The sequence below is a fragment of the Camelus dromedarius genome, chromosome 1 (assembly GCF_036321535.1).
Source record: "Camelus dromedarius isolate mCamDro1 chromosome 1, mCamDro1.pat, whole genome shotgun sequence".
Taxonomy (NCBI): domain Eukaryota; kingdom Metazoa; phylum Chordata; class Mammalia; order Artiodactyla; family Camelidae; genus Camelus; species Camelus dromedarius.
In genome coordinates this window covers 122,144,395-122,160,128 of record NC_087436.1, presented here as the reverse complement: position 1 = coordinate 122,160,128, position 15,734 = coordinate 122,144,395, and the positions used below count along the sequence as shown (strand labels likewise).

At 47.3% G+C, this 15,734-nt stretch overlaps 1 protein-coding gene across 1 annotated transcript in view; it reads right to left on the bottom strand.

Moving 5' to 3' along the window:
* The window catches only part of LOC105100866 (DNA polymerase nu), a 108,815-nt gene that overhangs the window by 53,101 nt on the left and 39,980 nt on the right, over window positions 1-15,734 (bottom strand). Inside the window, exon 6 of the mRNA XM_064489385.1 lies at window positions 354-411. Coding sequence (XP_064345455.1) covers window positions 354-411 — 58 coding nt within the window. The remainder of the gene's footprint in view (window positions 1-353; window positions 412-15,734) is intronic.

The window sequence follows — 15,734 nt, the reverse complement described above, 5'->3', positions numbered from 1 at the left end:
GCTACTATGTTTTTATAAACATTTCCAGTCATTTTCAGACTTTAATAGAAGCCAGTTCTACTGTATGTCTGTCTTTCCTGTGTTGGGAAGACGGTGGGGAGGGCTGGAAGGAGGGAGCCGCTCCCCTTGTGTAATTACCCTCTATTTTAACTTATGAACTGCTGAAAGGGAGGCGCCACATCACACAGCTGAGTTTCACTTTTCAATGTACATTTAAATCCTGGTCATGCACATTCAGAGGGGAATTTCAGGAAAGAAAAGCACTTAGTTATATAGAAAAGCAATTACAAACATTCGTAGGTTTTTAAAAAATGTTACCCAAGATTTTAGCAAAGTAGAAAGAAATGTGTTACCTTTAAAATTCTGAGGTTTAGTTATTTGAATTGGGTGCTTGGAGATACCTTGGATATTCTGTTAATAAGAAGAGGAAAATTGCTTCAGTTGAAAATCTGCTCTTAACTTAATCTGTACCATTTAATGGTATATAAAATGTGTCACATTTTACTAAATTTTAACAAAATAACTAATGCCAGTGTATTGCGCATAAGTGTATTGATACTCAATACAAGTAATACTGAAAGATAATTTTGGTGGGTGTAAACCAAGCACTGTCAGCAAACATGAGAACAGTTCTTTATGACTCCAGACTCTCCCTTATCATAACTGTGTACAGTAATTCTTTTATCAGGAGCCTGAATTACGACCTTAGCTGCCTTAATGTTCCTAGAGAATATGCTGAGCGCAGGGTTCTGTGGGATCTGTGTCCTTACTTTCCTTTAAACACACACTTTAAGATGGCTATTTGGGGGCCTCCTCTCTAACCGAGACGGCTGCTCTCGACACTTGGTACTGCTCTCTGGCTCAGTGTTTGCTAGTGGTACCCATTCTACACGATCCCTGCCGGGAAACAGAAGATGAAGGGATACTTCCCAAGTCATTTTATGAGGCCAGTAATATCCTAATAACAAAACCGGACAAAGACATTTCAAGAAAAGAAAACTACAGACCGATGTCCCTCATGAATACAGACACGAAAATCCTAAACAAAATACCAGCAAGTCAAATCCAGCAACAGGACAGTCCCTCACGACCCAGTGGGCTCAGTCCCCCAGTGCCAGCCGTGGCTGGCTCAACATGTGAGAACCATTACTGCCACTCCCCGCACTAACAGGTTAGAGAAGAAGAGTCATTTGATCATCTCAACAGAAAACACATTTGACAGAATTAAATATCCGCTCATGAGAAGAACTCCTTTCAGCAAACCAGGAACAGGAGGGAGCCTCCAACACGGCCAGGAGGGCGGGGGCAAAACCCAAAGCTGCAGTCGTCCTTGACAGCGGAGCAGTCAACGTACTCCCCTTAAAACCAGGGATAGGCAAGGGCGTCCACTGCCAACACTCCTAGTCAGCCCGGACCGGAGGTCCTGGTCAGCTCAACAGGGCAAGAAAAGGCAACAAAAAGCACTCAGTGTGGGGGGAGGGCACAGCACGGGGGCAGAGCGTGTGCTAGCATGCACGAGGTCCTGGGTTCAGTCCCCAGCACCTCCCCCAAATATAAATAAATCAACGTAGTTACCTCCCTCACAAAACAAACAAACAAAAGACATTAAAAAAAAAAAAGCATGCAGTGCGACGGAAGGAACAGATGGGCCTTGCTCACTGAAGATGTGACTGTACACAGAGGATCCCATGGAAGCTACAAAGACGCTTCCCAGAACTAGTAAGTATGTTGCCCAAAGTATCGACATAAAGTCAATGCACAGAAATCAATTTTACGTCTACGTAGTACCAAAGACTAATCGGACACTGAAAAGAAATAAACAGTGCCATTTATAACAGCACCCCAGGATGTATTTAGGTACAAATCTGTATGTTGAGAACTATAGAATCCTGATCAAAGAAATCAAAGAACCCCTAAATAAACAGAAAGCTTCACTGTGTTCATGGATTAGAATACTCAACATTAAAACGCCAGTGACTCCCAAACTGATCTATAAATTCAGTATAATCCCAATAAAATGCCAGCAGGATTTTTCATAGCTGTTAACAAGCTAACTCTATAATTTACGGATCATAAGTATAAATGTAAAGTGTAAAACTACGACGCTTTTAGACGAAAACTTAAGAGAAAATCGTTGTAATGTTGTGCTAGATACACACCGACCGCACAGCGTGGTCCACGAAAGGAAGCAGCAAAAAGCTGGACTCCATCAAACTTCTTTGCAAATCACAGTGGATTCAAAATATACAAAGAGCCCCAGGAAACCTCAGCAATGGAAGGCACTTCCAGAACGGCGGAGTGAGGAGCTTGCCGACTCACTCCACGAGTCTTACCCTGACGCCAAAGCCAGACACCAAACACAATATCCTTCATAAGCAGACACAAAGGTCCTCAACAAGACACAGGCTCACTGAATCTAGTGACATGCAAAACGGGGCACATGCCGTGACCAAGTATGGTTTGTCTCCCAAGTGCAAGGCTGGTTTACAATCCAAAAATAACATAAAACATCAGATAGAATAAAGGACAAAAAACACACCATCATCACAGTAGAACATTAAACGAGTTCAACAAAATCCAACACTCATTCATATTAAAATATCTCAGTTAACCAGGAAAAGAAGGGACTTTTCTACACCTAATAAAGAACATCTACAAAATGTACTCTTTTTCATTAATTCTGGTGTCTAAAGCTGTATGAAACAGGATGTGTTCTCTATCCAACAGCATGTCAAACCAGGGTGAGACCAGGCTGTAACTCATGCACCCAGCCGCAAGCTGTTGGCAAGCACATCCTGACACCAGGGTCATCTGGAAACAAGCACACGATTCCTAAAATTACCCCCCCCAACACCTAGAACATGAGTCTTAATGCGAGTTGCTTTACCGACAGAAAAAGGGATAAATAAGGTTCCCACTTGTGTTCAGAAGGCAGTGAAGTGTAAACTGATGATCTTCAGATGATTATTTTTAAATGAACATGAAGGAAGCTCTTAATTAAATGCCATTTTTTGTTTTACAGTATAATAAATAATAGAATGAGAGAAATTTCATTAAATATCTAACTTATTTGGCACACTTTGTTAATTGTGTTCCATAATTTGAACATTTTAAGGAAAGTTAAAATGTTTTTCCCTCCCCCATTGCCGACAGGTACCAGACCACCCCCCGGGGGCTCCCACTGATCTCAAATGCTCTTCTTCTCTGTTCCCCGCCGGCCATTCTGTCCACAGTGACCGGCTGAGGCAGGAATGACAGCTTTGGCATCTGACTAGGGCAGAGACCCTCCACCGTGAGTGCTGTCTCACTGTCAAGCTGCAGGGACAGAAGAGGACGGGCAGTCCCTGTAAGGCAGCCCCACATAGCCAGGTAAGAGTGCTGCGCACTCCCTGGAGGCTAGAGGAACTAAAGTCGCTGAATGAGAAAAAGCAAACCATTTTCAACCAGAAATGCATTTATGAAGTGTCCCAAATATGTCTAGAGAGAAGAGTTATTAAAATTAAATAAATCAGCTGTTTAATGTAGAACCAGAACATTTTGATGTAGAGCACCAAAAACATCTATGGAATCTTCTATTATACTGAGTGTTTTCTTCAATAAAAATAACCTTTTTATGTTGTAAGAGTTTCACTGAGAAGTTAGGAATTTGGCACAGGGAGTCCCCACATGCCCCTCACCCAGTTTCCCATATTGCGAGCATCTCCTGTTTCTAGGGCGTTTTGACACAACTAAGACACCAACGTCGATACATTATTGTTAACTCCATACTTTATTTGGACTTCACCAATGTTCACCTGATGTCCTTTTTCTGCTCCAAGACCCCAGCCAGGACACCACATCACACTCAGTCATATGTGTCCTTAGGCTCCTCTTGGCTGTGGCAGCGTCTCAGATTTTCATGTCTTTTATGACCTTGTTTTGAGGAGTATTGGTCAGGCAGATTATCCCTCCACTGGGATTTGCTTGCTGTTTTTCTCATGGTTAGACTGGGATTATGGGCTTTGAGAGGAAGACCGCAGCGGGACAGACAGGCCACCTGACCCTCCTTGGTGATCCTGGCTCTCCTCTCCTTTAAAATTTTTTGGTATCGTTCACAGAACATTGTATTAGTTTTACACGTACAATGTAACGATTTGATATTGCAAAATGATCACCACAAAAAGTCCAGTTGACATCTGTCACCATACTTACTTTTTCTTGTGATAATTTTCAAGATCCACTTTCCTAGCTACTTTCAAATATGCAACACAGTATTAGTAAGTATAGCCACCATGTAGTACATTACACCTCCATGACTGATTCCTTTCATAACTGGAAATTTGCACCGTTTGACCCCTTCACCCATCCCCCACCTCCCATCCACCTTGTCAGGCAACCACTAACCTGTTCTCTATATGCATGAGGTCATTTTTTTTTAAGATTCCACATGTAAGTGAGATCATACGTTATTTATCCTTTTCTGTCATACCTATTTCACTCAGCATAATGCCCCCAAGGTCCATCCATGTCATAAATGGCAAGACTTCGTTCTTTTTCCATAACTGCATAATATGTATAATATTTTATCCATTTTCTTTATCCATTCATCCATCAGTGGACATTTAGGTTGTCTCCATGTCATGACCATTGTAAATAATGCCACGATGAACGTGGGGTGCGCATATCTTTTCAAATTAATGTTTACATTTTCTTCAGATAAGTACCCAGTGGAGTTGCTGGATCATACGGTAGCTCTGTTTTCAGGTTTTTGAGGAGCCTCCATACTGGCTTCCACAGTGGCTGCACCAGTTTCCACGCCCAGCAACAGTGTGTGCGGGCTCCCTCTCCTCCACACCCTCTCCGGGATTTGTTGTTTCCTGCCTTTTTGGTAACAGCCATTCTAACAGGTGAGAGGTGGTATCTCCTGGTGGTTTTGGTCTGCACTTCTTTGATGATTTATTGACATCGAGCATCTTTTCAGGTACCTGTTGCCCATCAGTATGTCTTCTTTTGAAAAATGTGCACTCAGACCTTCTGCCCATTTTTCAAATTGGTTTGTTTACTATAGAGTTGTATGAGTTCTTTGCATATTTTGGATATTAACTCCTTATCAAATATACGATCTGCAGATACCTACCCCATTTGGCAAGTTGCCTCTGCATGTTGTTAATGGTTCCTCTGCTGCACAGAAGCTTATTAGCTTCATGTGGTCCCGCTTGTTTATTTCTGCTTTTGTTGCCTTTGCTTTTGGTGTCAGATCCAAAAACTCATCACGAAGACCGGGGTCACGGAGTTGCCGCTGATGCCTCCTTCGAAGCATTCTGTGGCTTCAAGACTTGCGCTCGAGACTTTCGCCCACTCTGAGCTGACTGTGTGTGTGGGGGGGGGGCAAGCATCCAGTTTCACTCTTCTGCGTGCTGCTGGCCAGTCTGCCCAGCTCCATTTAGTGAAGAGACTGCTGTCCTTTCCCCATCGTATATTCTTGTACATACATCTGTTGTAGATTAATCGACTATATACACTTGGGTTTATTTCTGGGCTCTCTATTCTGTTCCATTGATCTATGTGTCTGTTTTTATGCTAGCACCATATTGTTTTGATTACTATAGGTTTGTAATATAGTTTAAAATCAGGGCAAGTGATGCCTCCAGCTTCATTCTTCTTCATCAAGATTGCTTTGGCTATTTGGGGTCTTTTGTTGTTCCACACAAATTTTAGGATTGTTTATTTCTGTGAAAAACGTCATTGGAATTTTGATAAAGATTGCATTGATTTATAGATTGATTTGGGTAGTATGGATATTGTAACAATATTAATTCTTCCAATCCATGAGCACGGAATCTCTTTCCATTTATTTGTGTCATCTTCAGTTTCTTTCATTAAAGTCTTAGTTTTCAGTGTATAGTTCTTTTACCTCCTTGGTTGAATTTATTCCTAGCTGTTTTACTCCTTTTGATGCAATTGTAAATGGGATTATTTTCTTAATTTCTTATTCTGATAGTTTGTTATTAGTGTACAGAAACACAACAGATTTTTATATCGATTTTGTATCCTGCAACTTTATTGAATTCACTTATTAATTCTAAAAGTTTTTCCAATGGAGTCTTCAGGATTTTCTACATATAGCAGCATGACATTTGCAAATTGTGACAGTTTTACTTCTCCATTCCCAATTTAGATGACTTTTATTTCTTTTTCTTGCCTAACTGCTCCGGCCAGGACTTGCAGTACTATGTTGAATAAAATTGGTGAGAGTGGGCATCCTTGTCTTGTTCCTAGCCACAGAGGAAAAACATTCAGCTTTTCACCACTGAGTATGATGTCAGCTGTGGGCCTGTCATGTGTGACCTTTATTATGTTGAGGTATGTTCCCTCTACACTCGCTTTGCTGAGTTTTTATCATAAATGGATACTGACCTCCTTTTTTTAAAATAAAATTTTAATTTTCAAATAGTTTTAGATTTAGAGATAAATTGTGAAGACAGCAGAGTGCCAATACACCCCTCCCCCAGTTCTCCCACCTTATTAACATCCTACATTAGTACAGTTCATTGGCCACAGTTAATGAGCCTAGTACTGACACGTTATTATCAACTAGAGCCACACGTGACTCACATTTCCTCAGTATTTCCCCGATGTCCGCTTTCTGTTCCGGGACCCCACACAGCATTTAATCATCACGGCCCCTAACTCCTCTGGGCTGTGACGGGTTCTCAGACCTTCCTTGTTTCTGACGACTTTGACAGTTTTGAGGAGTGCTGGTCAGGTACTTTGTAGAATGTCCCTCACCTGGGGTTTGCCTGATGTCTTTCTCATGATTAGACTGGGGACACGGGCGTTGGGGAGGAGGGCTGGAGAGGTAAAGTGTCCGTGTCACCACATCACAATAGCACGGTTCCTGCCAGCAGACGGTTCTCCACTTCCGACGCTGCCCTTGACAGCCCGGCTGAGGTGTGCTTGCTCAGGTCCTCCACCGTAAAGCTACTTCTCCCTCCTCCTTCCATGTGGCACTCTTGGGAAGACGTCACGATGCACAGCCCACTCAGCCTGGGGAGCTGTGCCCCACCTCCTTGAGGGCGAGCACCTACGTAGGTTAACTCCAAGGGGGATTCATCCACTTTCGGAAGGCCAGGATTCGGTCTGAGTTCACTTTGCACTGCTCCCCTTCCCAGGACTGCAGGCGCAGAGGCACTTAATAAACATTGGGTGGATGGATGCAGCAGAAATCAGGAATTAAGTTAAAATGGCAATTTACACATGTGCATTCAATTTGTGATTACTGATATGATCTGGATGACCCCCATCTCACTCATGCAGCAAACACTCCTTTTTAAGCACTTGGCACGTGCTGGCACTGCTGGAAGTAGGGACCCCATCGATTTAACAGCTTTGCAAGTGTATGAAACAACCTCACTGGGGAAAGTTGCTAGGGGGCTGTGGGGAAAAGTTGCTGATGGGAAATGACTGGATTCTGGAGGGCAGAAGGCAGAAGGCAGAAAACAGTGCACAGAGTCACCGTGCTCTAGTTTATAAAGCTGTTTTCCACAGCGGCCCGGGGGAACCTTTCTGAAACCACTGTACACGTGCACTGAAGATGAACAACTGAGTAGGTAATGGGGGATGGGGGAAGCCAGGCTTCTCATGTTGAGACAGGGAGGAGGCCAGAATGGTCCACGTGGAGACGGACTGCAGACGGAGACCTCAGGATGGGCTCCTGTCTACCTTCACACAGATGCAGATGGTTACATATAGAAACATTCATAGACACGTGTGCATACACAGGTTAGTGTACACACACATCCCCCCACTCTGTCAGCTGAGAGGACCTGGGAGCAATCACGCCCAGGCCCCATAGCAAAGAGCACACCTGGCACTCAGGTCTTGGCCTCTCACACTGTCTCCAGTAAAAGCAACCAGGGCTCCTTGAGATATGGCTGATTCTAGGGCGGGGGCAGGAAATATACGATGAGCCTGGAGCATCTGCAGTGCCGGAGGGTAAGGAAGTGACACACACACACACACACACACGCACACACGCACACTGAAGAGGTGCGGTCAAAGGAGGAGCCGGCTGAGAGAGCCCCCACTAGCCAACGCTGGAATAATCTGAACAACAAATACTGCCGGGTCGGATAGAGTAAATATCCATGAGATCGTGCGACGTAAATAAGTGACTGGATAAATAAATAAAACTCTTGTCTAGTTTGGGAGACATACCCCTAAATGACACATGCCAGGTTCAAGTGAACAATACTGAGAGAGCCACAGGGAAGTTCCACGGGTGCGCTGTGGGGGAGTAGAGGGAAGTCAGACACGGCAAACCTCCAGGAAGCAAGGGGACAGGAAGCAGTCTCAGAGCCATGTCATCTTCTTTTGTCATTGTCCTTCGGGGCCCATCCCTCAAGGACTTTATGGAAACGGGGGTGGGCCCACACCACGCTCTCCACGGATCACACCTTTCCCATTTCTCTGTGAACGTCTGCTCATGTACGTGGGTTCCTGTCCACAATGTACAGGAAAGGCTTCTGCACGTGTTACCATGGCAAAATCCTTAACCAGAAAAGGCCCCGTCTCTGCAGCCTCGTGCACAAGAGAACACTCATGCATGTGTCCGCCTGGGTGAGCCGTGAATGCCCACGCGTGTGTGTGATCAAAGACCAAGGGCCATCAGAGTGACTGTGGTGGGGATGTGACAACCAGCGAAGAGCCGTCCCATGGGGTGACAGTCTGAATGTGGTGAAGCCCGTGGGCAGTGCCCAGCACCCTGGGCACAGACGGAAGCCTGGTAGTCACAGCCCAAGACGGCATCCAAGGCAGACGTGACTCTAGCGAACGGACGCTGTCCAAGACCAAAACCAGACACAGCGCACAGGAAGAGCTGTCCGTTTCTGAGGAGGAAGCAGAAGGAAACGATAGCGACTTGTAGGTGTCACTCTGGCAGGAGGGCTGGACTCCCCGTTAACCTCCTCAGGTGAGGGCTGACACCAAGTGGTGAAACGGATGTGTCTCCATGCAAAAGCAGCAGTCAGTGCACCCAACGCGCGGGAGTCAGTCGTTACTGACACGGCATCAGCAGTCCCCTCGCGCGGCCCCTCAGTGGAAACGTGGGCCTCCCAGTCCATGAGTCTCCTGGACCCTCCAGAGTGGGCCGCAGGGTGGGCACCCAGCCCCGGGACCGCGCATCAGAGCACTGCTCTGAAACCACCCCAAACTGTAGGAACTGAAAGCACAGTGGACACGACACTCTCCGCTAGGGTACATTCACATGTCTGAAGGCCGCTCCCAAGTCCTCCGTGTGGCAAGCGCAGCCAGACCCCAGCTGCCCTGGGCGCCCTCCCAGCCCCCGTCAACGGCTATGCGCAGTCCGAGGCACCCGTGAGAGGCAGGAGTGACAGAGACCTGGCACTCTCCAAGCAGGCTTTCCTGGTGACTCTGGCACGTTTAGAAAAATAGGAGGCGGATCTAGAAAAATTGAGCGCCAGCCGCCGTCACCTCACACACAACAGAAGGCAGAGGCGACGCTTCAAGTGTATGCCCTGGCATTTGTTTAAGTGTCAGTAGTTGTAAGCGAAGACGCCAAGCAGGGAACAGTCGTAACTGGGCAGAAAGGAGGCTGCACCTGCGGGGCCCCTCACCCCGCCTCCCTGCTCAGGCACTGCGTGGCCTGGGTATCCTTGTCAGTCCAGTGATCAGTCACCTTCAGTTTGGCCGAAGTTTCCAAACTGGAGGTGCCACACCGAGGAGGCAGCCGATTGCAGGCACCGTGACGGTAGCCCTGTCTTCACTGTGTGTCCTTGGAACCCCGGGAATGAAGCCCAACGGCAGGAGTAACCCAGCAAGGCACCCTGCCGTCCTCTGCCTCGTCTCTACGGGACGGCAGCTCCAGTGTCTCCCGAGCACTGTGCGGGCACCACAGGCTGTTGGGAATAAATGAACAAACTGCGCTCTGCCAGGACGAAGCCTCTGAGGGCGGGCCCGCCTGTGGTGTCACCCCTGTGTCCTCAGCACCTGTGACCCTTCCTAGCACAGGAGCAATCCACAAATACTAGTTGAGAGAATGAAACGAAAAAGAAATAATTTTCACAATAACCCAGGCATTAACCATTTCATGGATGAGACGGTGAGACTTCCACAAGCTAAGTGACTTGCTGGAGTCGCAGCGCTAGGAAACGAGCTGGGACCCGCTCTCAGGTCTGCCTAAACTCAGGGATCGGCTGCCTCCAGAGCGCTGTTGGTGCCAGATGTTTCCTGAAATCATGATTCTCAAGAGTACAAGAGAAAACCAAACCTCCGCAGCAGAGACGTGGACAGGACAGCTGGCACAGAGAGTGCAGCACCCCACGCATGTGCCCACGGCGGCGCCAGCGCGGGGCCGGCGCACCGCACTTTGCCTGGCTGCGGGCCCCGCGGGGGCTCGGGCGGCCTCGGCGTGTGCCATGGCCCCCTCTCCCGGCTGCGCCTCCCCCGGACAGCTGCGTGGCCCCTTCCTTCTCCCCATTAACGCTTTTGTTCAGTTGTCACCTCTCCCATCAGTCCCTCTCTGTCCCCCTTGGGAACACTGCCTTCCCCGACTCTACACTTTCCACAGCATTTATCACCCTCCACATCACAACTAACCTAGCACATCTGTTGTCTGTCTTGTGCCCTCCAGCCCCCCAGGCTCCATGAGGGCAGAGGTTCTGGTCCATTCAGCAGCAGCTCCTTGAGCGGCCAAGTACACGGACGTGCTCAGTGAGCGTCTGTGGGATGAGTGAGGAGCGGCAGGATGTGGGGCTGGAGGAGGCGGTGGCGGCACGAGTCCAGGCCCTGAGAGCCCAGGCAGAGGCCTCAGGCTGGCACCTGAGAGGTTCTCAGGCTGCTGTGCAGGACGTGGAGCAGACTAGAGCAGAAACTGGGAGGCGAGAGAAGGGCAGTGGAGGGCAGAGGACAGCAGCAGGCAGACCCCACAGGACCTGGCGGTCAGCTGGGCATGGCAGAGTCCTGCCTGAGGGACCGGGCAGCTGAGGGAGGGAAATGTGACTTTTTCACAGAGAGGCCTGAAGGAGAGCGGAGTGTAGAGAGCCGTGAGGGCTGAGAGCTTGCACGCTGGTGGGGAGCTGCTGGGGAAGGAGGCAGGAGCAGCGAGGAGTAGGGAGCTGAGAGCTGGGAGGGGAACAGGGCCCCAGGGTGGCCCACCCGGAGAAGAGGGAGACAGATGCGAGGGGCCACGCCAAGCCGGGAAGAGGGGCAGAACTAGTCAGCGGCAGACAGCACGCCAGCAGGCTGACGGTGTGGCCAAAGTGGGGGCGCAAGGCAGCACACAGGGCCCGGACCAGAGAGCGCGGGAGCCTCTGCCAAGCAGGGAAGGAGGCTGGGCCCAGTGGGGCCAAGGGTGCGCCGCCGGCCAGCATGGCTGCGGGGAACAGGCTCCTCTCCCTCCCGCTCTTTGGCCCTGGTGGTCGGTCAGCTGCAGGTCACAACCAGTGCTTTCAAAGGTGTCACTGAATAAGACAAAAAGGAGCAGTGTGCATTGGTCAGAGTGGTGCCCGCTCCCAGCCTCCTCCAAGTGCCGGCGTCCCCGTAGCAAGGCGATGCAGGGGACGTGCTGGAACGCTCCGCTTCACACTGTGGAGAGAGCCATGGGGACTGACGGGGCCGCACGTTTTATTCTATATAGAAACAATAAAGTAATAAAGCACTAACATAACAAAGTATAGAGACTTAAAAATCCCATTTGGGTTTCAAATAGAGGTGCAGATTTAGTGATAATTATCCGATTTATGAAAATCTTGCTTAATCAGTATTTTGATAGACACGTAAATGATACCACATAGGGGATATTCAGCAGCAAAGCAGAAGAAGCCACACACGAATAATGTAGAGACCATGGCTAGAGTAACTCAAATTAGCTACCGTTAACATTTATGTGGGACTACCATTTACCGGTGAAAATAGGGCTTAAATATTGGACCAGGAAAGCAAGGCCTCTTCATTTGGTGGTGTAGTCTGAGCCCTGAGACAAATTTCCTAAGAACCTTAACCAAATGACAACTTAAGGGCAGCTCGCACACTGGAAGACAGAATAGAACATTTGCTGTCAGAACAAAAAAGATAGGTAACAAATAGCCCTTACTTTTTTTAGTGCATTCAGAGGGACATTGGTTAAATTAAACTTATCCTATGCAGCAGGTTTAAAATGTGTAACCCTTATTTCTGCTGATAGCAGGAAAAATACCATAATCTTGCCACTTGTGAAGGACACTGGCTGTTTCGGGCCATGAGGCATCTTCTTTCCCTTTTTCCTTAGAAAATGGCACTCTGGTTTTCATTAGGGCCCTCCCGTCTTTACATCAGCCAGCAGAGCCCATCTTCTGGCCACAGTGACTAGTTCAAGGATGGCCTGTGGCTGCTCCCGACAGAGGTGTAAGGAGATGCTTGCTGAGGGCGTCTGCAAAAGAGGTTTCCTCCTTTCATGAAAGCTACATGGAGAGACGTTGTTCATCCCCACTGAAGGGAAACTCATTAGGTATTGCTAAAACCTACTGGGATGCCTAGGAAGAGAAGCTGAGAAAGGGGGGACAGAAGCTGGACCTGCCAGTACAACTTTGACTGCCAGATCAAACCTTGCCTGAAGCTAGCCCTTCCTTAGACTTCTAAATCAGGTATGCTGAGAAAGACTAATTGTTTAGATCAATGTAGTCTGATTCTCTGTTACATGCAGCTGGAAGTGTTTGAATGAGTCAGCAGATTAGAGGTGTTTTAATCACCAGTTTGGACTCTTGGGGAAAAGCAATTAGTCGGTGTGGGACTCACGGTCCTCAAAGCCCAGCTGCTCTCCCCTCTCAGTCTTACTCCTCCACTCGTGCTGCTCCTGCCTCAGGTGGTATCTGTGGGGAGGAGCCTACATACCCCACAGCATCAGGATGATGGGTCCCATGTCAACAGCTTGTGGCCAACCGCCCTTGCTGCTCCTGCCGGTGACGCCTGCTAGCACACCAGGGCCAGCATCCGACGGCCCCTCGTCTGCCGACTGGGTCCTGGCCTTGGCCCTGCCTGGCATGGCTAGTCTGTGGGAAACTCAGACGTCTCCTACATGTGGACTGTGGGACTGTCCACCTCATAGCTCCCTCTGTGGCCCAGCCGGAACCAGACAAACGTGGTGGTCCTGCGCTTCCCACCAGAGGACCACAGAACCAAGGACCATGGGAACTCATGCCCCTTGGGGCCCATGGAGACTGGGCAGGAGAAAGCCGCCCCAGGCTCCTTGCCTCAACACCCATGCCCTGTCTTGGCTTAGAGCTCCTGGAAAGGACTGCCTCCTCCCAGGCTTCTAGGCTAGAAGCCCAGCCTCACTGCCGTGTGTTACAGGCCACGGGGGTCTAGTCCCCTCCTCTGGCTGCTCCCCAGGGGGTTGGGCCAGAGCCCTTTGAGAGATGCTCGTGCCTCTTCCTCTCAGCACTTCCTCCAGCCCCCAGGAGCTCTCCAGCCTTCCTGTGAAGTGGACCTGCCCCACAGTGCATCTTGCCTGCCTTACATTATAAACTTCATAAGGTAAAACCCTGAAAATACAAGTCTCTGAGTCTTGATATTTAAAGAGAAGCTTCTGAAATTAAAAAAATAAATAAAACCTCCAACGCTTTTTGATCTTCATTTCTGATACTTCCCTCGTTTCTGCTGTGCCCTTTCGCAAGTTCTGTGTTGGAAGCCAGAGCTGAACAGAGACTTCTTTATTCTCAGCTGTATCCCCCCCTCCCTCAAAGAAACAGAGGCCTTAGCCCCAAAGAGCAGGCAGTTTCGAAGGAGCAAGAGGTGCTGGGAATGAGACACAAAGCAGACAGTGTTTTGAAGCCATCCCTGTGCAACGAAGTATTTTGTCTGTTAGAACTGCCAATAAGAAGGCGACCCTTCTAGGAAGACGGCGTGGACACACTCTCCCTATTCCTCCCGCTGGTACACTAAACGCCCTGACCACTGTGCATAAAGCACCTGTGAGACGGCTCTGACGGTGGGGAGAACGAGGCAGACTGGCTAGGGCCCACAGGACCCGGCTTCCTTTGCTTCATACGTCTCAGATTGGATGCTGGAGAAGCCAGTAACATGGACAGGCCAATGGCCACCGACAAAAAAAAAAGCCCCAGCAAAGGCCTGCTCTCTCCAGCCAAAGGACAGGACAGGGCCAAACCAGCAAGACAGAGAACTTCCACACAAGGGCAGTACCACTTTGGTCAAACACTACAGGAAAAAACCCGCGGCTGAGTTTAGCAAGTTTAGCATTCTTGCTAAAGTCCCTCTTCGTAATTTTCCATCCACTGATCCTCTTCCCCTCCCCATTGGCTGTAAATCCCCAGCTGTCTTTGCTGTATTTGAAGTTGCATTTGCCCTCTCTCCCCTACTGCAATAATCTTGAATAAACTCTTCCTTGTCTGTTTAGCTCTGGTGCAATTTTTCTTTGACAAAATACAACATATCAAAATTTGTGGAAAACAGCTAAAACGGTGCTGAGAGGGAAATTTTACAGCACTAAAAATGCATAATGAGAAAAAAGGAAAGGCCTAAAAGCAATGATCTAAGAGCCCACCTGAGAACCTAGAAAAAGAAAAGCAAAATAAACCCAAAGCAAACAGAAAGGAAATAATAAAAAACAAAAAAGAATAAAACTGAAAACAGAGAAAAACCAATGAAACAAACATCTAGTTCACTGAAATAGCCGATAATATTGACAAAACTCTAGCTAGAAAAAAGGGGACAAGTTCCCAATGTTGGAACGCAACAGGGAAGGTCACTCCAGACCCTGTGGACATCAGGGGCACGGGAACGCTGGTGAACAACTGCATGTATGTCAACCTCTCAACTCAGACGAAATGGACCAAGTCCTCAAAAAGTACAATCAGTATCGCCCAGTATGAAACACACAGTAAGAACAAGCCTATAAAATGTTAAGAAAATTGAACTCATGATTTTAGAAGTCTCCAAAAAGAAATCATCACGTCCAGATGACTTTATTAACAAATTCTGCCAAATAGTTAAAGAAGAATTAATAACAATTCCACACAGCATCTTCCAGAAAATGCATGAAGAAGGATCACTTCCCATGAGACTAGTATTATCCAGATACCAAACCAGATGAAAACAGATCCATATCCCTCATGAATAAACACACAAAAATCCTTTTAAAATACCAGCACATAGAATTCAGCATATATTAAAAAAAAAATATGACCCAGCAATTGCACTCCTAAGGACTTATCCTAGAGAATGAAGACTTCAGTTCACACAAAAACTGTACATGAATGTTTACAGCAGCCTTATTTATAATAACCCCAAGCTGGAAACAACTCAGATGCCCTTCAAAACTGCATTGCCACACATACCTAAGAGCTCCAAGTGGCAGTAAATTGCCCAAGGGGAACTTAATATCTTTTTTCAAAATATAAGGTATTTTAAATATACTCTTTTGAAAAAACAATTTTTCTCAAAATTATAAAAAGAATTTTCTATAAAATATATATCTGCTGTTCAAAATATTAAGAAGACTCTTAACTAGAAGAATTCATTCTTTGTATTCTTCAAAATACTACAGTGTTATGAAAAATGCTAATTCATCATACACACAAGCTCCAAATAATTAATATTTACACTGCTGGAGGAAATTTTTTTACCTAATGAATACAAGTGGCAAGAACTAGTGCTGTATATTTTTTCCTAAATGTTCCCCTCTGATAATATACAAGCTGTATATAGCACTCGATAACTAAGATTTAAGTCCCCAATTTTAT